This window comes from Melanostigma gelatinosum (assembly GCF_949748355.1).
Source record: "Melanostigma gelatinosum genome assembly, chromosome: 13".
Classification (NCBI taxonomy): domain Eukaryota; kingdom Metazoa; phylum Chordata; class Actinopteri; order Perciformes; family Zoarcidae; genus Melanostigma; species Melanostigma gelatinosum.
The window spans coordinates 22785284-22810957 of NC_136646.1; the positions used below are offsets into that span (position 1 = coordinate 22785284).

The window sequence follows — 25674 nt, forward strand, 5'->3', positions numbered from 1 at the left end:
CAGTAACAGAAATATCTCTGAGTTCAGTTTCCGTAAAAGGTTTCAGAACTGGATAAACTAAAATGTACCAAAGTGGCCGGTAGACACTTTACTCCACACATCTGAAATACACCAGCGCTCTGGTGATGGCTGGTGGCAGCACCTGATGTGTGTGTGTGTGTGTGTTGCGTACTTGAGACAGCAGGTAGAGGGACACCTGAGGGTTAATCTTTCGCTCTTCAGACTAAAGAAACAGAACAATTAAAGACCAGTCAATGTCACACATATGCAGTACATATAAGAAAATGAAAGGAATCGTGAACTGCACAATGAGATTAAACTGAAGAGTGACGAGAGACAAAGCATAGAGCTAGTCTGGTAATCATTAAATTGTTTAAAGGACCGTAGAAGTGCTTTTGTATTTAAGATAAACACATTGTATGTGAGTACACCTTCTGTTAACCCTGGAAGTTATTTTCCAAAGCATGTTAAAACGCATCATGTGCTTATTTTTATAAAAATAAATAGAAGCATCTGTTATCGTCAGTGTGAACTAATTCATTTGGACATGAGGGTCACGTACCGTCTCAGGGATCACCAGAGAGTAGACATAGAGGGGCAGGAACAGACGGTTGAGGAGGTGGTCGGTCAATACGTCGTTCAGGAATTCACAGTTGATGATGAGGATGTCGTTCAGGTAGTGCAGGTGGTCAAGGTGCTCCGCTACCAGGTCGCTTAACTTCCCTCTGTTCCTGTGTCTGGCACACAAAGAAAGGCAGAGAGAAAGAGACTGAGATGTTGCGTGATTAGTGTACATTAGTATCACAACGGCGTCTCAGTGCATGTGCAGATTCATAATGTAGGACTCTTTTTGCTGCAATTGTGTGCAGCGAAAAGAAAAACACACTTTCTTCTAACTTGAAAGTTGATTAAAATGAAATGTAACGGTTGAATTCAGTGAAAGTATAATGTAATGTATACAAAGCATCATCCCTGGAGGAGACACAATAGAGACGTGCCTGACCTCTAGAGGCCACAGTGAGAATTACACAACGATGGAAGGCGCTTACTCTTCGTCTGTCTGCACACACTTGTCCAGTTCGAGGACATGGCTGCCAATAAACCAGACCAGGTTGCTGAAATATGGGACCGCTGTCTTATCTCGGATGTAGTGCAGCATGTGCTGATTGTCCACTGCAGAGATAAGGGTCAGGATTAATATCTGGGTTCCCAAGGCTGCCCAAAAGTATCAAATGCCCCCCACACACACACTCATACGTAAGAATCACCACAATGTGACGGTTAAATATGATTTAAAAAGGAACCAAAACCATTAAAGTTAACAGACAAATTATGAAAATGAACAATCCATGCCAAGTCAAATGAAGTACATGAGCTGGTTTACAATCCAAAGGGAATACTACTGGAGTACGATTAGGAGGAAAGGCAGTTCAGCTCACAGTGGGACTGGGGCTACTCGCTGCAATAACTGATTTACTGTCCGTTTAATCAAACCTGTGATCTGAGCCTGCACTCAGCGAGTTATCTTCAGACAAGAGCAAGACCTGAGCCAGGTTTGGTCCAACTTTGTATAAGTAGTGATGAAAGACACAAAATTCATCACAGTGTAATGTTTAAAAAACTAAATAAATTCCATTCATGTAGAGAAAGGTAAATAGGAACTCCAGCTGTTTTTCACATCAAATGGAATATAGAAGACAATATTTCTGCTGCACCAATTCCTCCTTTTTGTAACCTGCCCGTCGTGAGTCTGTCTGTTTTATAGAAGTGCAACGCTAAGCTGGTGGAGCACTTTCTAGTTGTTACTGGGCAATGGGTTACTGTTTAAGGGAAAACCATTTTAAACAATTACTTTTGGATACTTCTGTTCACCGACATGAAATGTGACCAGAAGAAGTGCAAAAGCAAATATAAGCTGATGATTGTTTCACATTACCAACCCACACGGGTCAAAATGAGACATGTAGTGAATGAGCAGCCAAATCAGATGAATGAATTACACAGTAGCAGGAAACAAAGACAAATGACAAGCTGCCACTCGTCAGAGTCACAATGTCCTCCCAGCTGAATCAGTCAGTGGATGAACTGAGGATCAAACTGACTGAATAACCACAGAGAGCAAAACAACCACCACCATGTGAGGCTCAACGGAAACTAAGACTGTGCAACGATTAAGCCAAGAAACATCAAATTAAAAAGCTATGCAGGGTTTTCTGTGTGTGGGTGAAACAGATTGATTTACAAGAACAATACGGACATTCATACTGGTACATTTAGAACAAACATGGCTGGGTATCAACAAACACTGACATGTAAAGAGTACTAATAACTCTTCTTGGACAAATTATTGTAAACATTACACATTTGAGGCATTAAAATCAATAAAAGACAGGTCTCAGATCAACAGCAGCTACACTAAAATCAACCCTCTTAGAGAAACACTGACCGGTTTTAGAATTGTATCGGCACGACTGTACTGTACAGACAACTGGTAACAGTATAAGGAAGGAAAATAACATGTCTCTAAGCTACCCAGCCCTACAGATAAAAAGACTGAATGAATGGAACCAACTTACATGAAACTGGAGTTAGGCAGATGGGGCACGCAGGAGGAGGAGAGAGACAAGGAGAGGAGTGGTTGTTGAAGAGGAGGAGGGAGAGGGGAAAACAGACACAGGGTTAATGTGTGTAAAGGGGGGGGGGGGGGGGGGGGGGGGGTTTGGGAAGGACCCCGCAGGTATTTTAACAAACTGCAAACAATGGCACATCTGGCAAAGGAGTTCATATGTTACGGTATCATTTTAAACATTCAGGATATCACATTGCTTTCTCACGGTGTAGCAGGTCAACAACAGAAACAAACAGCAAGTAACCAGAGAAAAGGCTAGTGTAGCAACAATCACAATATAATTAAATTACAACAAACTACTTTAATATCTTGACGAATCCTTTTCCAGGTTGTCATTTGTTGCAGCGCATGACTTAAGGAATCCGTAGGAAGCATCAAACCGTGATATGATCAGAATTTGATGTTAAAATAGTTATTGCAACATCCTGACCCGTTTCTAGAAAGTATTTCAGTTATGGTTCATTTCGGAAAGTAATTACAACAGCAAGGGGTTTGTTGGAACAGGTGTTTTGTACTTTTGACTGCATAATGCAATGAATAGCTTCCGTTGCAGCAGTGTCTCAGCCTGCTCATCAGGATACAGATGTTCTGTGTGGTCCCCTGATAATTCTCAGTCAGAGGAGCTGCATTGAGTTGATGCTTCCCTCTTTGACAGATTCCTTACTACAGCAAAGCACATGGACCAGACCAGCAGTGATACAGTACCAACGCCACTCGGTTACTTTATACATGACATGTGTTTCTAAGGTTAAAGTCAGTTGAGCTAACTGTTATCAACTAATCAAGACTTTATGGACAGTGTAACACACACAGCTGTAAGGTGTTACATGCAGGGCTAAACAGACAGGACGCCATAGCTGACATGTTGCAGTGACTGGATGTTGAGGAAGGTAAATGTTATGTGTGGTGAAGAGAGCACGGCGTGTGGAGAAAAAGCCAAACCCGCTAAAATGCACCACCCGCATCCCCTGGAGCGTCAGCGACAGCTCAGAGCCAGAGAGACGGCAGGAAGAAGCAGCAGAGGCCGGCACAAACCAACAGTCCTGTTGTGCTGCTCCTGCACTCACAGGGCACTTATTTTGAAAAGGCCTGCATGTTGCAATTGATTTCTGGGTGGAAAGACTTCAACTTTGTTAGAGTGGACTTGCAGAAGAGTTAGTTCCTTCATAATAAGTAAGTAAATCAGTGAGGCAGTGAAACTGAAGGTTGTGGCGATGCTACTTTAAACGTCGCACATTATAACAGTCTGGAACAGATGGTATTTTTATCTAATTTGATCTTTTTCTGCATTAGACCCAGACAGCTGCTGGCTGACTGTGGAGATTCAAGGGTTACAGGCAGATATTGCTGTGTTTAGACTCTGAACTGCAAGTATTTCTACAGATTTTCATCCGAGTGTTAGAGGTCAACAGCTTTCATCGGTCTGGTTCTGAGCAAATATTTGTTGAATTTCTAGTCTGTGTTGTAGAGTTGCTCTGTGAGATATCATTAGAAGAGACGTGTGTATAATAGCAGATGGTATTACTGTAAAGAAACAGGACACTCTCTGGATACTTGAAATGCCTCGACTAGCACCAGGTAGCTACGAATAATTTCAGATTGGTATGTACAACTTTAAATGCAGAACCTTTAGAACCGGGATTCCCAAAGTGGTGTGCGTGCACCCCTGGGGGTGCGCGTGCTGCCTCTAGGGGGTGCGCGAGAGGGAAAATGTAATGGCGGTCTAATGGTGTAATAATTTATATTAAATATAATTTTCACAAAATAAAAACATGAATGTAACAGACTGTCTCATGTTTGTCGTTCTTCTGGTGTTGACGATGATATGTCCCTTGAGGGTTGCTGTAGCGAAGGCGCAATCCCCGCCTCTGGCCAAAGGAGAAAACAATAATAAAGAGAGTAGCCGTGGGCTGATACAAGATGTCTAATCTCCCGACTCCAGTTATTACTGTATGATAAGTGCCCTTATACACGAGCCCAAGACGCTCGGTTACATGCCTTATAAAAATCCCCCTTGTAAGCAGCTGTCTGAAGCCCTCTTATTTACGTCGCCACCTGAACACCAAGCATGCCAGTGCAAGTCAAAAGCCCCTTACATTGTTTATATAGAAATTGGAGGAGTTACAAAACAGCCCAAAACAACTGCAGTCTCATTCTATGTGTGGTTAATTGTAAATTAAATGTGATGCAATCTGCCTCCGAGTCTGTGCGCGTGTCGTCGCCATCCTGATTGCTTTTTAAAAGTGACGCCTTGTGTCACTGAAAGATATTGAAACTTTGTTGCAGTGTTTCAGGGCGTTTTCACACCTTCAGTTTGTTTGCTTTGTTCCGATTCAGGGATTAATATGATACAATGTTGCAGTTGCCAACTTTGTTCGGTTTGTGTTCACACTGCAACATTTAACAGCGGACTAAATGTTGTAAACAAATGCCACGCGCGAGCAAACTGTTCTCTCATTGGTCCGATTTCTATGCGGCTATAAATAGGCTCTGTTGCTTCTTTTTTTTTAAGGTGGGGGGGATTGGGGGTGCGTGAACCCGGTCGGGATGTAGAAGGGGGTGCGCGGCCTAAAATGTTTGGGAACCGCTGCTTTAGAAGAACGTCCAATAAAGGTCTGTTAAATAACAGCTAAAAAAGCTACCATTTGGAATACATCCTGCTTTTAGAGAGCCACTCTACTCTAGAATGAGGATAAATCGCATCCATTAGAAAGCAATGAAACATTTAAGAGCAAGAACTAAGCAGCTTGTGTGTGCTTGTCACAGAGTTACCTGCTGGTCATGCTCATGCACCAGAAGCAGCAGCAAGAAGAGGACAGGAGGACATAGAAAGGCGGTAGACAGTCCCAGCATCCCGGGAGTGTTTGTGTGCGCACACACACACACACACACACACACACGTGTGTGCGTGGTTAGCATGTGCGCATGCGTGTTCCCGGCACTCACCTTTGTAGACGTTGAGTGTGATGGTCCGGACTGCGATGCGAACCATGCTTTCAGGGTGGTTGAAAAACTTAATGGCCTCGGTGTACAGGGCAAAGTCATTAGTGTGCTGTGTGTGGGAGACAGAGAGGGGGCGCCGGTGAGCAAGGCACTGTCCTGCATCGCTGCGCTCAGGCCGAACGACCACAGCGCGAGAGAGAGAGAGAGACATCTCAAGTGGAGACAGAAACTCTAGGCAGTATTGCATTTTGATAACAAAGGTCTTAACAAAAGTAACAATCTTGTTTTTATTTCTCTATTTAACTGAGAAAATGTTCCATAATGTTAAAGTGCAGGTCTGGGCAAAGACACAAGACTCTACGTTATTTTGAGGTGTTTCAGAATTACTGAACAACACTGAATTTCTCCACTTTCTGTTAACAACTAGCCTTACCTTATGGAACAACTCAAATCTTACAGAACTCATGATGAATGTTGCATGACTCTTAATATCCAGTCAGTGAGGATGCTACACTGGATGGATAAGTGAGCCCGTTCTGTCTGTGACACTTCATATCAAAAGAACACATTGTAAGCTTTTGATTTGGGTGCTTTTGGTTCATCCTGAAACCTGACAGAGGCACTCAAAGGGACTCAGTTGATCCAACAGTTATTTAGATGGGCAACATGTGCGAACATACATTTAGTAAACGGGCTGCATCTTAGCGATCTCTCTCTGTGCCGGTGCCTGATCCTCGACCCAACCGTTCCTCAGTCACTGAGACCTCCAGCCAATCACAGTGGAGGGCCAGAAACCAACAGAGGTCGCAGTAAATGAAGAACCTCGACACCAAACCCAAACCAAAGCGTGTCCTCTGGTCTGAAAAATGTAGCTGTGTAGATCTGACAGCAACACAAGTGGCCAACGTAATGAGCTGTCCAATAGCGCCCTCTGGAGGCGATTAAACGACAAATCACATTATAAATTACTCTCGATAAATGACGTGAGGGATTCGTTACAAAACATGATTAGTTTGCAGTTTTGTATCATAAATATGATTTGCTTGACTGACAGCATGTCAGGTAAGTTACTCAAATGTCCTCAGATTAATTTCCTATCGCTAATCAAACAATATACATAAATACGCTCAGATCTACACGTTGGGTCTGGTCTTGGCGTCAGGGGCAAAGCAACCATCGACAGTACACCAATAACTCTCCCCAGCACACACAGGCCAATGGAAGGACTACTTCTGCTGAAACATTGAGCGGTAACAACGACGTCATCAGTTAATAGTCAGGTGGTCAGTTTTTTTAAGTTTCTATCACCACACACACCACAACAACAACAACAGGCCTGAATGATAATGATCTATGAATCGTTTTAAATAAAGAATAAAATCTGTTTTGAAACTCCCTTTCAGAGAATCAAGATGTGAAAACTGTCTGTAATAAATATAATAAATGAATAACTTTGAAGGCAACATTGACATTTATATGTTTGTTACAGCTGGTGAAGAGAAAGATGATTTGTGGACGAGATTGGCTGAATCAAACCATCTACACAGGAAGCTGACTCAACTTGCACATGATGCAAGTGACAAATGAGCTTCTGGAGTTTTAGCAACTTAACTGGCTCTCTGTACATAGAATGTTTTTGTGTACCAGTAAAAATATCTAAAGTTGTAGTAACAGCTGATTTAAGATTATTAAGGCTATTATTTGTCTCGCGAGTATTAATCATCTGCTCCATCACTCACGAGCACAGTTGACATTGACTAAAAGACCCTCGATCCCCCCCCCCATCTATAGCCTCACCTCGTTGTAAAAGAAGTGCACGGTGTGGGTGTTGAGTTTAAGTGACAGTGTCTTGAGGAAGGAGATATAGTAGGCCATGACCTCCTCATCCGAGAAGTCAAACTTGTGGACGATGATGGAGTTCACGTGGTTGTTTGACAAAAGGTAATCTAGAAGAGAAGACACTTCATCACACAGACGTTTTTAAAAGGTGGCCTTTTGTAAAATGATGAAAAATCTCTCTGAACCATCTAGGAGCCCAGTGATTGTAGAAGGGAACACTGTACTCTAAAACAATACACTTTAAGACATGTATTACATGTTACAGTGCTATTAAATTGCAATGCGTTGCATCACATCCTTTATTTTGTCAATCAGTGTTAATTCAAATACTCACAAAGGGAAGTCTCATGGCTGATGTTCTCAAACAGAATGTTGAGAGTCTGGAGGAGCTGGACGCACACGTAGCGGCCCGACTTCTGACGCAGGATGTTCAGGAAGAAGGCAAACATGTTCTTCTCCAGGAAGAAGCTGAACACACACACACACACACACACAAAAAAGAGTCAGTTCATGCTGATTTCATCTTCAAATATATTTATCAAAGAGAAGAATGATTCTCTTTTGCAGCATCATGGTGGACTAGTAGTTTAGATCCATATTGTATACACGCAATGGCACATACTTAATTAGGGCAATGGCCCTTTATTGAATGTATACACCCCTCTCTCATGTCTTTTTTTCAGATTATTCTTTGGCACATTGCCTTCATTAGAAATTGTTATGCTGTACAATGTAAATCTTCTCTCCTCACATACTGCCAATTTCACCTCAAGCGACTGTTCGTTGGAGCAGATCTCAGACTGGCTGTATCTAAAGTAAATACTGAGTTCAGAATGATAAGAGTACTCTGGCACTTTGCACCATATCTATAAAAAGATCATTATCACAATGTCTAAGGGTTTCCTGATCACACAAAGTCATCTTTCAACATCCTTTGTGGCTTTTCTGCTCTTCAAAGCCATTTCCTGTTTCATAAAATAAAGCCAGAGGTGGCAAAGTAAACGAAATGTTGACATGCATCACCAATTGCAGAGCTGCTTCTGACTGAACAAAACACCATGGTTTCATGAGCTTGAGTCCCCAGCTTGAGTCTTATATGTATATATTTTTATATCCAGGATTAAACTGTTTATTTTTGCCATTGAACAGGGTTTTGCAATGAAATGTAGATAAATATGTATAATATACAATGTTCAAGTCAAAATGTTACTACTCTCTGTAAAGCCAGCATAACAGAAAGACAACCAGTGATCTCTGTGATGCACAGACACAGTTTAACTTATGGTTCAGTTAGAGAGCAGAAAACAACCACTCGGTTGTTAGAAATGTTGAAATATAGAAAAAAAGAGGGCGTCAGAGTTTTCAATTGCCTAGGAGTGTGAATTGGAGTATGATTATGCATCTATCCATGAGGTTTAATGTTGGAGATAAGTTTTACAAGTTTGCCTGTTCAAAGTTATTCTGTGTGCTTCTGGTCAAATGCATGAACGTGAGGTTTCTTAAAGGAGAGAGCAACATTTAGCAAACCTTGCCTGTATGAATAGAGATCTAAATATGATTCCCACGCAGCAGTCACATCTGCAGGTACAGGTGAGGGATTTGTCAAAAAGACATCGATTGGTACTTACTCAAATACAGAGCTGTCATTCTGGTCCCCCCAGATGAGGATCTCTGTGATGGAGCGGATGGTCTCCACAAGAAGGTTTCGGTTGTGGTCTGTCACTGTGGTGTTTTTGGTCAGGACATGGTTCATATACCTGATGGAACGACATAAACCGAGGGTAAACGCACAGCTCGGTAATACAAATCTATCGCTAAACTTAACAGCAGAAAGACAAACTGAACTGATATAAATACATGTCTGGAGGCCAGAATAGTAAAACAACAAAAAAAACCCCTCTTATTTATATTCAATGGATCTCCAAATAGTGTAATGTAATAGCAATCCAATTAAAGCCCCGATACTGTGTACACCCACACAGGTGTTTTCACTTATTCCGCCTAATTGGACGACTTCTCTGTGTGTGTGTGTGTGTGTGTGTGTGTGTGTGTGTGTGTGTGTGTGTGTGTGTGTGTGTGTGTGTAGACTGAGCTGGATTATCTCCCTCACTCTACGGGTAATTTGTTGCACCTGTTGTGATGGGACAATTTAAAAGTTCTTCCATCCTGACTGGTAACGTTACATAGAGATATGTAACGTTAACGCACAATAGAGAGCACAGCTTCCATCTACTTCAACCTGAGCAGATTTCCAGCTTGTACGGACAGTTTATGATCAATATTGACTTCATTTTCCAAAAACCAATAGAGAAATTTAACGTTACAGTGTCAATTTTGCATTAGGGTGGATTTTCACTTTTGAGCTAATTTAACAGCTAACGTTAGCTCACATTTCTGTCCAAACGGAACAACAAACATGCATTAATTTATATTAGCTGACTGGACAGCTACGGTTAACTGTTGTTTTATCTGTTTACAACAAAGCTAATGACAACGCTGACTGTCGTTCAACCTATAATCATAGAGGCTAACGTTAGCATATCTAATACTTAGCTACTCACTTCAAATGGTCCAGGGAATGGATGTTTTTCGGTTTCCCCGGTCCTCCAACCCAGCTCCGTGACCGGCCAAACATGGTGGTGGTTTTAAGAGGTGTAACGTTTTGACAGGTGCGTTATTTTTGCTAACGTTAGTGTCCGCATCTATACATAACACCCACTTTTCCCGTGTGAATAGCTACTTAGCAAACAGAAGGTGATAGGCGGCGATAGCTGCGCGGAGGGGTCATTGCGTAACAGCGGTTGTGAACGGTTTTTCTGGGAGTTGTAGTTTTCTCCCATAGATATACCCTCGATACAGCATACAAAGCGAGTGGTTCTAAAACTACACTAGTCACTTCCTGTGTTAGCAGTGACAATTGAAGCAGGCGACACGTCCTCGCGAGGGGCTATTTAACTGATCGGCACCGCAACGACCAATCACGACAGAGCCTGACAAGCGGTGAGCCAATCAACTGCCGATGCCGCCGATGACGCTCCGTGTGGTCAGGACTGTTTTGATGTAGTTCGGTAACATGTTAGAAGGGACGTTGAGCTGTTAAATCATCACCAGAAGCGTGTTTTTGTGAATGTTTCGTATTTCCCGGTACGGCTGTGTATACATGAAAACTCCAAATAACTTAACTTATAGAAATGTTCGCGTTTGTTTTACACTAGCATTGCATGCTACTGTTTTTAGCTCTAGCCAGCTGGCATGGCGTGAATTTCGCAAACCCGAAGGACCAATGTCAAGAATGCGTCGAGCTAACTAACGGGGTATTTTAATCCCGTCCGCCGGTTATTATTAGCTATGAATGCTACACCATTAAGTCTACCAGTGTTGCTGTCGTTTTTCTTCGGGACCGTGCAGAAACATTTGCACTCAAAGCTGCCTCTCAATCACTGTTTGCAGGTCGGGACGAGCCGAGATGGACACCCCATCCCCCCAGAGAGATTTCTAGCGGTGACACCAGCGACTCCGGTCCGCCACATCCTGGCCCCGCAACAACACAAACCGTGGCTCTCCTTCTTTTCTATGACACATCCAATTTATGCCCAGCTAGATTCGATAGAATCGCTGTTGGACGAACTCCCATATATGTTTTATCTGGGCCTGTTCTTTGTGAACGTCCTGATCCTCTATTATGCCTTTCTAATGGAGTACATCGTCCTGAATGTGGGGATAGTATTTCTTCCCGAGGATATGGACCAGGCGCTGGTGGACCTCGGGGTGCTGTCCGATCCGGCCTCTCTCCCTTATGACACTGAGCTGGATGTGTTTGAGGGGTATCTTGAGTGACACGGCGGTCCTAGAGGAAGAAAAAGAAATTCAAGTGGTGGTGGTGGTGGTGAAGATGCAGAGGTCCGGGACGGACTGGACCAGCATAAACACTCCCTGGTCATTCATGTGGCGAAAAGGTCCCTCAAAGCGGATGCTGTTGCTGCCTTTTTCTCACACAGACACATCAGTGAAAAAGTAAGCAGAGCACACAAGACATGTACAATATTATGAACTGCACGATCCAGTGGTTCCCTCACAGAAAATAACATGGGGTGCAGCTGATGCAAAGAGGTTTTGGTCATTTAAAATATGATTTTCATTCACAAAGCTCCCCCTTTTCTATGATCTGTTGTAACATAAGCTGTATGAAATGTTTTGGACATGATCATCTGCCTTTTTTGTGTTTTTTGTTTACAGCTCTAGGTTCTCTGGGCTCAAAACAAAGGTAGCCTGAGGAAGAGATTCAGCACCGCCGCCCACATGATCAGCACTTGTCCCGTGGGAGGAGGAAGAGCTCTCTACAGTGGCTCAGCTGTCGGGTCAGTTTGTTGCCATCCTAATCGCGATTGGCTGGTTGCACACCATGGGGTTAGCACTGGCATCTGTGTCCTTCACTGTGGACACAATGAAAGATAAAAAGGAAGCACAATGTGCTCTCAAGTGGAAGGAGGCAGCTGTTCCCTGCGGATGGGAAACAAATGTTGCCAGTGGTGTGCAGCATGAATCGGGTCGTCTGCGTTGCAGCCAGTTCAGATAAAGTAGTCCGATATGACTTGGTATTTTCTGCCCAGGTCGACGGCTGAAGGAAGTGTGACATTTCGGTAAAACAATGTCCACTGTAGGTCTGTTGCATACTCAATCATCGACAGTACCACTAGTTTTATTCTTCTTTTAGAAGTTTTCAGAATGCATTGCTACTCTGCAAGCTCACGCATTCCTTGAGACGTAATTCAGAATATGTCTTTTGAGGTCGCCCATGCTGTCTGTCTGCTTCAGGGATGTGCACACTCAGGAGCACAGCTTGAACTCTGGGTGCACTGACACTGAACACAGGCTGTCAAACTGTGAGATATAGGAGAGCGCTAATCTCTACAAGCTCTCTTATGAATCAGAAACACTTCACTGTAGTGCAGAGAGTATTATTTCTTTGATACAGTAAGCCCTCTGATGATCTATACCACATTAGTAATTGGGGTCTCATGCACATGTCATTTTTTCCACGTAGAAGTTAGCAGCAGTCGTGATGACAGCTGTGATCATCTGTGATCAAGTGTTTTCAGTGAGAGTCGTGTCAAAGGAAACAGAATCCCAGAAGATGTGTGTCACATATTTTACTTTTTTATCCCATATTTCTTTATTTGTTTTAATGTTACAGATGTGTGTTAGACACATAAAGAAAAGACTCAACGCATGATATCGGTTGTGTGTCTAAAGAAATGGTTTAGTTGAAGAGATTCTGTTTTATCCTTCTGTTCAGTTTATGGATTTAGAATTCAGTTAATAAGATGTATATTCTTGGCAGCAATAATAAACATGATTCAAGCAATGAGGCAATTCCATACTGGATATGTGTAAGCCTTGAAGGTACTGTACATACTGTATGTCAGTGAAGAGCACCTCTAGCCCAGCTAATTAACTCAACATTGATTTTAGACCAGTATATACCAGTATTTTTTCACTGCAAACAGCACCAGAATAAGCAAACCGTGCACAATAATCCATAGCAATGTGGTTGTTGTCCATCAAATAACTGAAGTCGTAGAGACAAAAGATGTTTCAAAAATATTTGCTCGCGCACGCTTCATACTCTAAACACGCTTTAGTTCAGAACGTACTACTCTGTCAGTGTACATGAACGCTACATTCTGCTGGACAACCTTTCACTGAGATGGTCTGAGATCATTGTTCACAGCCACGTCGCCTCATGATTTCAAAAGAAACGTCTGTGTTGCAACTCAAGAACAGCGATGTTAATGATTCTGTCAAAAACATTCATGACGGCACAGTTTAGTATGAACAGACGATGAGATTTACCATTTTAAACCTGAGCCGTTGTGCCATGCAAGACTGAGTTCATGCTGGAGTTCATCCAGTGTTGGTTAAGGATTGCTGATCACCAAATGATTTCTTCTCATTAGATCAAGGCTGCCAGTATGAAATATTTTGTGGTGACATGTACAATGTTTGGATTGTTCATGCGTTTGTATGAATCAGCAGCATTTAGATCACTAAAGCTCAGGATACTAATATTCATGAAGTATTGTGAAACATGTTTGTATGGAATTTGATTAAAAGTCAATGAATGGATAACAGGAAAGGTCTTACTGTAGATGAACCGTGTGTGTAAGCGAGCACTCTGGAGGTGGAGGGCATTAACAGGCTGATGTCAGTACGATGAGTTGGGGAGTTCAAATAATAAAGTCGCTGCCTAAAGTCTGAAAAAGAAAACGTGGAGGACACTAGTTTTGTATACAAACTGTTCATGGACCGCTGGTGTTGGCTGCAGGTATCTGACTGCTTGTGCTGTTTCCCAGCATGATACACACTGTGCTCGTCAGGTTCTGATCAACTGCAGTGGAAACCTACGAGACTTCACTTGGACTGTGACGGATCATCTACATACAGCCTTTACCCAGTGTCACCCCTCCACATCTGCTTCTTTGCAGACATGCACATTCTGTAATAAGCTATGGATCATAACAGAGATTTATTTTCCGATGTGTATTTAATAAACTTTGAGCGAATGGCAGCTTTGTTGTCTCCGCCTCTTACTTTATTGTCATGTGTGTTCATTGATTATCTTGCAGTAGACGGGGAAGTTGTTCTTTTAAAGTGGACACGTTGATCTCAGACTGTTTACTTGTTGCCCCGTGCTCGTTTGGTGTCACTTTACATTTTGTCCACAAGATAGCATCAGTTCACCAGACAGCAACGAGAGCTATGGTGGAACACTTTGATGCCGCTGGTGCTTGAAAAAGAAGCTCCGTGACAGATCAGCGGTCCTCTGGTGTTCAGGCTTATGTATGCCAGGAAAATAATGTCAGTGATTGATAGACGACACTGCTTGACATATTGTGATGCACCGTAAGTTAATCGGTAATACCAATGATATTTGTGACGCAGTCATGAAGTTTACCAAGGCATGATACTATTCCACATATAGTTACATACGGAAGAATACATTTGAATGATCGATTTCCCTTTTCTATTTATTGAGAATCAAGTATGGCTTTGTCCATTCACACATTAACGGAATATAGAACTGTAATTCAATTCTGAGGGCTCATAAACTAGTGCATAAATATTAAGGCCTTTAGCATTAATCTACTAAGGAACTGCTACTTGTATTCTTCCTTCTAAAATCAATTACACAACCAAAATACGATGCGATTCTCTGATATTTGAGCCCTTAAGTGACCTGATATTTATGTGTTTTATTTTACTTTTGCAGCAGCAATTTAGTAGTATTTTTCCATAATGGTGGGGGACAGATAAATAATGAAATCATTTTCCATATCAAAGCATCAGAGCCTCAGATATCCTGACTTTTAGTCTCAGCTATGGGCCTAGCCCCCAAAGCACTGGATCCTACATTTCCCATGATGCAACACCCTCCCTGTCTGGTCGATGTGTAACAAGTGATAACCAAGTATTTATGATACCTGTTTTGGCATGATAGCACAACTGGGTCTGCCCTCACTCCGTAACATATTGGTGGAAATATAAATAAAGTAATATGATGAACGCAGACACAACAACAATATGATGAACGCAGACACAACAACAATGCAAAGTTCAGTTTGCATCAAAATAGAGAACAGAAACCTGTTGGGAAGGAAGCGAAAATACGTTGGTAATAAACCGATGAACTCAGTTAACATTTCAAATGATGAGTGAAAAAGCGGAAAGGAAATAATGTACCTTGTGACAATATGAAACATTTTATTTATAACAAAGTGCCATGTGATTGTTAAGCAATGTCTCATTTAGAGCCACAGAACGAGTGCAAACAAAAATGCCGTTAAAGTCACACAGTGAAGAACGCTCATCAAATAGCAGACCTCACAGGCAATGACAACAGACAGGAAACAAATCGATAATTGCATAAAGACAAGTATCACAGTGCAAATGTGCTTCTTGGATTTCTACCGAGCATCACAACACAGCCGTACCGTACACACATGCAGTGCTGTGTGACGCTGAAGTATTCCCTCGTAGCACTTGAACCTGGCAAGAGGAACTGTTGAATACAGCAGTGGAGAATTTTTCCATTTTGGATTTGTTTTAGTGCGTTCTCTCTCTCTCTCTCTCTCTCTCTCGCTCTCTCTCTCTCTCTCTCTCTCTCTCTCTCTCTCTCTCTCTCTCTCGCTCTCTCTCTCTATTTGTTCCAGTAATTGTTTCTTTAACATGCTTTAAAAACTGTTGTGTAGTGTGAACATGTATGCATGAGAAACACGATAAGAAGTCCATGTCCAGGTTTCATGTCGTTCTACTGCCACTGGATCCGGTTGTCCTGCTGCTGAAGTCTCTCAAACACTCCATATGGAATACACTGGTTCCACATCCTGTGACAGGATGAGATGGAAAAAGATTTTATGATGCAATCTGACATGCTCGTGAAGGAAACTAAATAACAATAACAAGTCTTTAGTTTTGGTTGTGGAGCTATTAAACCTGACGATGATCCCGCACACACACACACAACCTTGTACTTATATCTTTGTGAGGACACTCACAAATGCCTTGTCCCTTACCCTAACATTAACGATAAAAAGCTCAATACCGGACCCCAACTGTTACCTTAACCTAAAGCTCATTCTACCCTGAACCTTAAAACCAAGTCTGAGCCCTCAAACAGGCCTTTGAAGTTCTGTCCATAAGTGAGGACTCCGAATGTCTCAAATTCAAATTGGTCCTCCCAAAGATAGCTGTACAAGTACAAACACACACACACACACACAAAGGGTTTTCTCACCTCAGAGTCTTCATCTTTGTACATTTTCTCAGACTGGCTCCCAAACTTTGTGCTCCAACGTCTGTTAGCTTGTTATACTTCACGCTGTCGAACAGAAACAAGTTTACACTTTCAATGTCTCTTCAATGTGTCAACATATTAGTGACTACAGACCAACAGATCAGCTGATCAACATTTACATGTTTCTATTCATATTTCACTGGTTCCTCTTTTGATGTGTGTGTGTGTGTGTGTTTCAATTTCTGTCTGTTGAGGGTTTGCTGAAAACGTTAGTCACTACAAAATACAGATGTGGTACATTTTCTAATTCAGTAAATAAACCAAGATGCATTTCTCTGTTTCTACGAGATATTTGTTGCTGTGATACTTAAAGAGTCAAATATGAGGACAACAAGTTATCAAAGCAGACGCATACACACAGGAATCCCAAATGTCAAATGAAAAAGTGAGTCTTACTCCAGGTCAGTGAGTGAAGCCACGTGTGGGAGGACAGCTGCTAAGCTCTCTGCCCCTTCATCAGAAATCTCATTGCTGTAGAGACTGGAAAAAATAGACTGAGGTGAAATTACAGTGAGTCCACGGTACCTGCAACTGTGGGTGTTGTTGTTTAGGTATATGCGTGTGTGTGTGTGTAATATATACCTTAAACAGTGTAGTTTGGGCAGATCCCTCAGTGTTGCCGCTAATCTCTTAACCCCCTGGTCGCCGATACAGTTCTGTGAGAGACTAGAAACCACAAGTAGAGGGTTAACACTAAGATCTTACAATGTAAAACACTAAATGATTTATTTTGTATTGTGAGGTCAGATTTAGCTTTTTATATCATCAACATGTTGTACTCACTTGAGTATCTCCAGGGAACCATGTGAGAGTAGAGCGTCGGCCAATTTCTCTGCTCCTTTGTCCCCTAACTTACTGTTCTCTAGACTGAAGCAGGAGAGAGAGAGAGACTGTCAGACACTAGAAACAAACACATAAACACAGAGAGAGAACTAGAAGTAAAGGGGTGTGTATTTACTCTAAGTGCTGTAGGTTATGTAGACATGGCAGGAGCTCCCAAAGCTTGGGAAGAACCAGGGGACCTTTTTCTGGACCAAGCCTAGAGAGAAAAATAATGTCATCATCATCACCACCACCATCATCATCATCATCATCACCATCATCATCAGTTCAAATGTCAGAGCTGTACTCACTCAAACTCCAGCTTGTGTAGCTCTTTGACAGCTGGCACTCCGTCCGCCAGAATGGAATTTGATTGGCTGGAACTACAATTAAACACAACACACACTTCAGGGGCCAGACACATAGTTAGTATGTTGCAAAGAGTCACTGTGTGTATCTTTGTGTCTCTGTGTGTGTGTGTAGTGTGTTACCTGTCCGACAGCCTCTTGTGCATATGTATGTTCACCAGCTTTGCCAGGTGCTCCACGTGACACACCTGTGTGGCTTTCAGAGGATGGATCTTGAATTTGGACACCGTCTCTTGTAGGAGGTCTTCTTCACCACTGTGCTCTAGCTGCTCCCATAAGGTGATGACATCAGCAATGCATGCCCTAGAAGACACCCAAGGGTTGACATTGGCATCACTGAAATGTCAGCGGACACTGATGGAGGTATAGATTGCCAAAAAATTGCTACTGTAGGTCGTAAGCTAGTGAGCCAGACATAACAATAACACCATTCTAAAAACGTTCAATGTAAAGTATTACTGTTACTACAGCCTCATGCACATCCCTTTGGATTCTGGCAAAATCCCAAACTTGACAGACCCTTATTAGCCTTGCTAAGCTATTACTTTTTGAGATGTACATTGTAACCAGTACCTGTATGTGTTGATGTTGTTGAGCCCCACCAGAGCTCTGAGTCCCGAAATCTGTATCCCAGAATCCTCCAGATCCAAACAGAACCTTCTTCCTTCCGTTCCACCCCTTTCGAGAACGTTCTGCACAGCGAACACGTCCGACGGCTTGAGTGGAACTCCATGAAACGTCAGGACTTCTGGAAGATTCGCTGCCAGGTGAGCGACTAATCGTGTGCTGCCATCGCCATGCATGGAACTCGCCTCATAAACATAGTGGCAAGCCTCCAGGACCTGGGCGGGGCTCAGGTCACCATGGGAGAGCCCCTCAAGGTGTCTTGTTACTAAAGCCTGCTTGGCGGCCACCATATCTCGGAAGGATGTCTCTGTGTATGAGTGAAGCCTCTGCAGCTCTATCCTGTTGTGGAACAGGAGCCCGACTGCAAATCGCTGAGTGAGATCGACCTCCTCCCTCTGAGGCCGCCGACGTTCCTTCTGGCCTGACTGGAAAGGGAGGGTCTGGAGGAAGGCACGGTCTGTTACGGTCCTGGGGAAACAGAAAGTAAGAAAGAGTCAGGGAGATCCAGAGCACTGAAAGTAAAAGAGAAAGGAGGCTGGGAGGGGAAAGGGATATGCTCTTTTATTTTCAATCAAGGGGCACAGAAGATATCATGCCTGATTAAAACATTAAAACTGCCTTTAATTCACGCAATCAATCAACCACAACCCATTTAATCTTGAGGCCTATTTACTTCTGAGTAATCAAGAAACTTTTACCTTGACAGAGACAGATGAACCGCTGCCAGGTAACTCTGAAGGAAAGGGTTGGACCACAACAGGATGTGGTCATCACTTGCATCAGCGTCTTCAGTAGATGTCCTCCCCTTCTTTCCCCTCTTTTCTCTATTCTTTCGTGTTCTTATTTCTTCTCTGTCCTCTCTTCCTCCTCCCTCCCTCTCACCACTTGAAACACCCTGCCTCGTCCTCAGGTGGTAGGAGAAGAAGAGCCCCGTCCTTTGGCCGAACACCTTGAGTTTGGCAGATATGGTCTGTTCTGTGGGGAGGATGGAAGAGTTTGCTTTGACCCCCTTCCAGGCCAGACAACTCAGCTGGGACAGCAACTCTCTCTCTGTTCTAACTGCTTCCCCGCCAACACTCTTCATCCCCTCCCCATCAACGTCATCTTCCTCTTTTTCGCTTTGGGTATGAGACCGAGTGCGAACCAGTGCTCTGGACTTTCTCCGAGTGTTTTTTTGACGCCTATTCACTTGAGAACTTCTTGAGATTTGTGTCTGCGGTTTTTCTACTGATTGCGCAGACACTTCTGATTGAGTTTCAGCCTCCGGGAGTGTGCTACTACGGTCCTTTTCCAGTTTCAGACGAAGCACTTGATGACAGAGCCCGGTTAAAGTTCTCGGTAGGTCCTCCGAACTTTTGCACTGCTCTAAAACCAAACAGACCAACCGACATAGTCCAGGGTTCCAACAGAGGAGTTGTAGATAGCTGCAGCTTTTCAAACAGCTCAAAGCAGGTGCTCTGAGGTCAGGATCAGTGAAGTACTGGGATAAATATGTTTCTACGTTTGTGGGGTTAAAGCCACACAACTCTAAAAGACTGTCTGTCCGCCTGAGTAGCTGGCTGGCAGTGCCTCTTGGTCGAGTGGAGAGCAGAAGAGTGCAGCCTGGAAGGAGGACCCTCTGAAGGATGGCAGCATATAACTGTCTTACTGTGTAGTTCTGTGCTTTACTGTCTTTTAGCAATGACGTTATCAAGTCTTTTTCTTGAGTCTGGAGAAGAATTTCATAGTCCCGCAACTCGTCAAACCCATCAAAAATGACGAGCACACGCTTGGGGGCTGCGAGGATTCGAGCGTACACTGCCTCTGGGTCCATGCAGGAAGACGCAAAAGAGGAGAAGTTTAAAAGAAGGGTCTGAAGGCTATAGGTTGCTTCCGATAAAGAGAGTGCTTTGCCGTCTAAAACGAAGACAAAGTCAAACTGTGGGATGCAGTTTCTGGACCAGTCAAGACACAGTTTTCTGATCAGGGTGGTTTTTCCCATGCCAGCATTGCCGAGCAGCAATATGTAGCATTTGGCTTTGTCTCCATTTGAGCCTTCGAATATCTGAGTGGAAAAAGACAAACATGTACTGTAGGTACCAGCCAGTGGTTTCAGCAATGTTGTTGACCTGTTTGACTGGTCTTATCAACAAATCACAAATCTTATACGAAGTATACTTAAGTTTGGCTGAAAGCACTTGATCATAACTGTTTTACGACTGAATTAAAGTGAAACTCTTACCTGAATGTGCCCCAACAAGCTTTTTTGCCGATCTGTGTCTCCCGTGATGACTAGTTCCTTGTCCAGGACTTTGTTGGTGTTCTTTCCAGAGCGGAGAATCTCTCTCTGGCTCACTTGCACATCTACGTAATGAGAAGTCAGACTAAGGCCTGACTCCATATCCTGGCAGGTTTGACTCACGTGTGCTTTGGCTTCCTGAATGTAGTCCTTTACAACCGCTGAAAAAGAAACAAAACTGAATTTGAACCTGCTTCTCCGTGATTTATACAGGAATTATTTTACATCAAAGCAGAAGAGAGGAATAAAAGCATGTGGTAACGTACGTGGAATATCAATGACTGTGGGAGACTGAGGAAGAGGTGATTCCTTACATGTAGACATCTCTGAAATGCAACAGGCCAAGGTATTTGTATCATGGAAACAACTCTACAAAGTGATATACACACAAGAAGAAAGAAATCAGAGAGTAACTGGTTCTCACCATTGATGGGGGAGAGGGGTAAGGCACAAGGTGGAGACATGGCTTTGCTAGCAGTGTCTGACAGAGATCCTGGTGGGGCTGAACTCATTTGGACTGGCGCTACTGCTCCGTCCACTACAAACACAACAGAAGAACTGTTAAGAACCTGCATTCACACATACAGAAGTCTGCAGAGCGTGGTTTCCATGTTGCTGCCATAAAGGCAAAGCTCAAACTGTACATGTGGAAATATAACCGACATAACACTGCTGGAATGAGATCTCTGCATACATGCACATGAGGTACAGACTGGCAGACACCCACATATACATGCACATCCCAGATTAAAGACTTTTTTACTCACTCGGGGAGAGGGGTGGCACTTGCTGTTTGAAGGGTGGTGAGGTAGCAGGAACTATATAGGAAACAAGTGTTAGAGTATTTACTGTTGATATAGCATATGTTCAATACATATACATACATGAGGGGGCAAAGCAAGTTAATTAGTTTGACACATTTCAGATACTAAGTGCTTTACATAGTGCACGGAATACATTTAATAGTAAAAGAGTAACACAATACAACACAAATGTAGTTCAGGATGTGGAATTAGATTCACAACAAATCTCAAATCTTCTGGGAGGTTTATCCCAGCATGCTAACTACAGGCAGATTGGCATCAATTACTGTGAGTGGCAGTGTCCTTTTTAAATACAGCCACTGGCAGTCACCAAAGTTAGAAATGTTCAAATCCTTTTGTGGGAAGGGGTGGGGGCTTTAAACAATAGAGGACCAAGGACTGAGCCTTGAGGGACTCCGCAGGCCACTGGATACATAACGTTATTACAAACAGAGACAAAATATTCAACAATATTCAAAATCAATCTGATTGACTCAAATGCAGCATAGTATTCAATGGGACTACACAATCAACATTGCATGCACATGTGTGAATACTCTACTCACCCAATATGTAAGTAGGTGTAGCAGCTGTATTGCGGAGTGGAAGTCTGATAAGCGGATGAGAGAGCCTCAGTGTCCGAACAACCTGATATGCTGGAGTGTCTGAGATGGGGACAAACTGAATGGAGGGATGGAGATGAAGGATTCTTGGTGGAGTGGTGGAGAGGCCGGCCGTCTCTGCTGAACTCGGCTCTGACCCTGTGTCAGTGCCTGCAAAAGAAGCAGAGACAACATCCTTATCTTTTCTCTGCTGACAAGTTTTATTAACCTGGAGCGTATCAAAAACTGGGATTGGACAAAGAAAACAAGCTGATAGTTTAGGTTCCAAGTGAATAACAAGTGATTTACATTCAACAAGTTTGTGTCAAGACTGAAACTTTCACTTCAGCAGACTTGAAAGACTTAAAAAAGGAAAGCTCAGTGCTCAAAAGTAGAGCGATAGCCCTGAACTTACAACAGTGTACAGCAAGTAATTGTCAACAACTCATCTGGAAATACAATAGTTTTAACAAACAGAGAACTAGATTGGATATCTAAAAAGCACCAAACTGAGCTTGAGGAAGCCGGGTGAAGTGAGAGTTCTTCTTTCAGTTTATCAACTTGTCCTATTCGGATGACTTCAAAATTAAACTTCCTGTTTCTTGATCTGCAACTCAATGGCTCGAAGGAACCAAGTCAAGTATAGCCGACCAACATCCCTTTAAAGCATGAGTCTAGTGTTTGTACCCGAGCCGCACAAGATTTGCCTTGGTTGTGAAATGGCACTTTATTTATATGTAATTCTAATGTATGTTTATTCTGTATGAGTTTTAAAAAAGTATCCATGGGATTTATTCCTTCTTTTGCCAGAATATTTCTGAAAATAGAAGACCATAGGCACTTGCTCTCTGTGTTCATTCATGAGAGACGGTGGAAGTGTATATGTATGTTGTTAGTGTGTATATGTGGACGAGAGTTCAGAGGCTTAAATTGTATGTAAAAATGTACAATGTCTGTCTGTTCCCCTAAGAACTGCATCAGTTTACAGCAGGAACATGAAACACATACCTTGAGTGACAGATGGATCAGCCTGTGCCACTTTGGTTTTTGGTTGACCTACAAGAGTTGAAGAACCAACATTACAACATGGTTCTTAGCTAAAGGAAAATATGGTATTAGGAAGTTTTTGTTCCTTAACTACAAAACATGTTAGCATCTTAGCATTTCTGCTCACGAATGCTGCACAGTTTCAGATTTTCCTGCTGCTCCACGCAGCCATTGGTTTCCATCATGATATCTTTGTTGCATGCAGATTAACAGCACAGATTCATTTGAAAACTCAGCTGTGCATCATATCATGTTGATGTTGAAAAACATTGATGCCCACTTGACGTTCACTGTGATGTTTCAAAAGTCTGCTCAATGATTTTCCTAATAGACGGACGTAGATGAAACCAATGGCGGCCTGAGACAGTCAACAAAACACATCGTCTCCTAAAACACAGCAGCATGGTTTGCAGAATTATTACAGTATTATTATTATTACTGGTGGCTGACACTGTGCAGGTTATATGTTTCCCAGTGCCCCACATTTAGAGCCACGCCATTAATACATATTAGACAGAAACCAAACAGTCTGGGTAGGTCACCTGCTGCTCTTTGTCTTTTGGGCCTTGATGGTGTGTTCTCATCAGTGCACTGTGGTGACCGGGGAACTGGAGAGAAGACATTTTAAAATAAAACATGTCAACTTTCCAAGCAAGTGAAACAGATTCATTACTTGTAGAATGTTGTGTCTGCAATCCTAAAGTTAAGTTTTCTATGACACAGGAGTGATCAGGAGGGTTTTCACACAGCCGAGCAGACTGCAGTTCGTAGGTTCTAGTTGGTGGACGGTTCTCTACCTCTTGGTCTTTTTCTTCTGTTATTTGTTTTGCTTGTATTTGTGTCCGTCTGCTCCTGCTGGTGGCTGTCTGGGCTGGACAGCTCTGTTGGCCCAGGAAGAGCACCTGAAGTGTTTGAAAGAGGAAGTAAAAGAGTCAGTGATGCAGTCAACAGACAGTAACCACAAGCGGTCGTTATTCTCATGCATTTCAGTGGTGAACGGAAAAACAGGGCAGTGAAGCATGTTTCTCTAAACATGCAGATTTTAAAAAGGAAGTGGTGGACGGTAAAACCTGCAACTGTGACTTGAAACATCACCGTGGAAATAGATTATTTACCCTTTTGTTCTTTTTTGGCATTGACTTTACTTCCGTGGTGTTTGGGGTCTGACAGACTCCACTGCAAAATGTTCTGCATCAATTTTGATCTTATTAAAACCCACTCGGTAAAGGTGTTTATAACACTTCTCTTTGCACATTTACGGAAGATAACAAAAATGCTACAATGGCCAAACGCCATTGTTATTATACCAAATAAGGAAATATATGAATTATATGTGATATGGACTTTGGTCTTCTATGATTAACACTTTGTAATATCTAATAAGTATTTATATTCCTCCTTGACTTAGATTTATTGCTTGTTATGTGTTAGTGGTTGTAAAATGAAAAAATTAAAAGAAGGGCTCCTTACTGCAGGTGCTGAGTTCCTCCTCACAATTCAACCATGGACCATCAAAGAGCACGTCCGTGTCGAGGTCAGGAACTGCGTAGAGGGAAGCAGACAATAGATCACCTTTGTGTTCATACTTGAACATGTGTGTTTATGTGTCAGCCATTTGAGCCAATCTTCAATGTGTTATTACATTCTGCAGACTGTAAATGAAAGGGACCGTTTGATTGCAACTTACCCGCAAACTTCCCCAGGTAATCATCGTTAAAGTATTCAGATAAATCATCTAAAACACAAATAATGAGCATTATTGGACAAAACACTTGCAACAGTTGTCTTTCATTCAATATTTGCTGATGAATCGTTGAAAGTTTCACACTACATTCGGCCTACATGTCTGTTTCTGGGGCTGCTTTTCTAAATCCAGCTTGTCTCAATTACAATATATAATAATATAAGACTCAGAAAATGGAGATATTAAATGCCAGAAATGTTAAAAAACTCTTTCCCATTCAACCAACCAGCCCAGATCCTAGACCAGCTTTTTAAGCTTTCCTTAATCTGGTTATGTTCAACATGCCCATTGGATTAGTGATTTGATTATTTCAATAATTAAGTTCTCTATTGCTGCAGTTAATGCAACAGTAGCTTGGTGGTGATCCTGGCGTATTAAACTCACTATATTTCCATGAATGTTCCGTTGTATTTCTTTTATGAGGTTATTGGGATAAACACGGTCTGCTTCATGAAATGGGGTAAAAGCAGCAGCTTTCCATGTAATCAGCGCGTTGATCCATGTTGAACCATTCAACCCTTCCAGAGTCTCGTCGGGTTATTCAAACCCAAACAACACTCACCTGGTAGATCTCCCAAGAAAGGACAGAAAAACGGGTCCTGATCCAATTCCTGCATCTTTACACCTGACACACACATAAAATGAAATTAACATATTGACACATGAGTAGGGAAGTTGCGTGAGTACTGTGTTAGACTGAAGGTCACCTCTTGATCTGCGTGCACTGATTGGCTCCTCACAGACAGCATCAGATGAGGAGTTGGCATGTTTTGGCAGCCACAGTGTTTTAAAAAAAAAATCTTATCAAGCTTTGCACATGTTCCCACTTTAAGTTTCAAAATGTCCTCATTTCCAAATCTCATTTCAAATCCAAATGCTGCCGTCATTGTCAGCTTAAAATAAGTAAATATAGATAAATGTAATCCTCTGAATCACAAACCATTTTCCCACTTTTGCTGCCGGTGCCGTGCAGCAGATGAAAGAGCTACCTATGTCAGCAACCCATATTGAAACATCCCGACTTACATAATGTTAAGAGTCATTGTTGGTCATGATGATGAAGTGTGCGTCTTAATGTTTCAGTTTGAAGGAGTCAAAAGCCTTCACAGTAGATTATC

General features: G+C 42.4%; 3 protein-coding genes across 4 annotated transcripts in view; 1 reads left to right on the forward strand and 2 right to left on the reverse strand.

Annotated features, from left to right (window-relative positions):
* clec16a (C-type lectin domain containing 16A) overlaps positions 1–10106 on the reverse strand; it is a 34900-nt gene extending 24794 nt beyond the window's left edge. The window contains exons 1-8 of the mRNA XM_079281253.1: positions 9973–10106; positions 9040–9168; positions 7746–7879; positions 7370–7518; positions 5576–5681; positions 1050–1173; positions 563–737; positions 173–223 (exon numbers count right to left, since the gene is read on the reverse strand). Of these exons, the coding sequence (XP_079137379.1) occupies positions 173–223; positions 563–737; positions 1050–1173; positions 5576–5681; positions 7370–7518; positions 7746–7879; positions 9040–9168; positions 9973–10046 (942 nt within the window). The 5' untranslated portion in view covers positions 10047–10106. The remainder of the gene's footprint in view (positions 1–172; positions 224–562; positions 738–1049; positions 1174–5575; positions 5682–7369; positions 7519–7745; positions 7880–9039; positions 9169–9972) is intronic.
* Positions 10107–10456: 350 nt separating this feature from the next.
* Positions 10457–13964, forward strand: dexi (Dexi homolog (mouse)). 2 transcript variants are annotated; one of them, XM_079281222.1, is made up of 3 exons: positions 10457–10555; positions 10862–11425; positions 11648–13964. In XM_079281222.1, exon 2 carries the CDS (start codon positions 10985–10987, stop codon positions 11246–11248), a length of 264 nt encoding a protein of 87 aa, XP_079137348.1. In that variant the 5' UTR covers positions 10457–10555; positions 10862–10984; the 3' UTR covers positions 11249–11425; positions 11648–13964. The 2 variants fall into 2 exon arrangements, with proteins under 2 accessions (XP_079137348.1, XP_079137347.1); XM_079281221.1 differs by lacking the exon at positions 10457–10555 and adding an exon at positions 10613–10725.
* Positions 13965–15194: 1230 nt separating this feature from the next.
* ciita (class II, major histocompatibility complex, transactivator) lies at positions 15195–25242 on the reverse strand. The gene is made up of 21 exons (XM_079282122.1): positions 25119–25242; positions 24500–24547; positions 24283–24354; positions 23610–23714; positions 23355–23420; positions 22774–22821; positions 21730–21936; positions 21128–21178; positions 20785–20898; positions 20627–20686; positions 20304–20521; positions 18781–20126; positions 18029–18550; positions 17579–17758; positions 17399–17470; positions 17224–17304; positions 17049–17132; positions 16848–16931; positions 16662–16745; positions 16206–16289; positions 15195–15795 (listed from the first exon to the last, which is right to left on the reverse strand). The coding sequence occupies exons 1-21, from the start codon at positions 25192–25194 to the stop codon at positions 15720–15722; spliced, it is 3678 nt and encodes a 1225-aa protein (XP_079138248.1). The 5' UTR covers positions 25195–25242; the 3' UTR covers positions 15195–15719.
* Positions 25243–25674: the final 432 nt, after the last annotated feature.

Excerpts from the sequence above, each read along its gene's own strand:
- dexi (XM_079281221.1), top strand. The coding sequence starts at position 10,633 with ATGCTACTGTTTTTAGCTCTAGCCAGCTGGCATGGCGTGAATTTCGCA. Across the intron at positions 10,726-10,861 it reads GCGTCGAGCTAACTAACGGG|GTCGGGACGAGCCGAGATGG; the intron begins GTATTTTAATCC and ends CACTGTTTGCAG.
- ciita (XM_079282122.1), bottom strand. The coding sequence starts at position 25,194 with ATGTGTGTGTCAGGTGTAAAGATGCAGGAATTGGATCAGGACCCGTTT. Across the intron at positions 24,355-24,499 it reads TTACCTGGGGAAGTTTGCGG|TTCCTGACCTCGACACGGAC; the intron begins GTAAGTTGCAAT and ends CCCTCTACGCAG. Across the intron at positions 16,932-17,048 it reads GGTTCCCTGGAGATACTCAA|TCTCTCACAGAACTGTATCG; the intron begins GTGAGTACAACA and ends TGTGGTTTCTAG.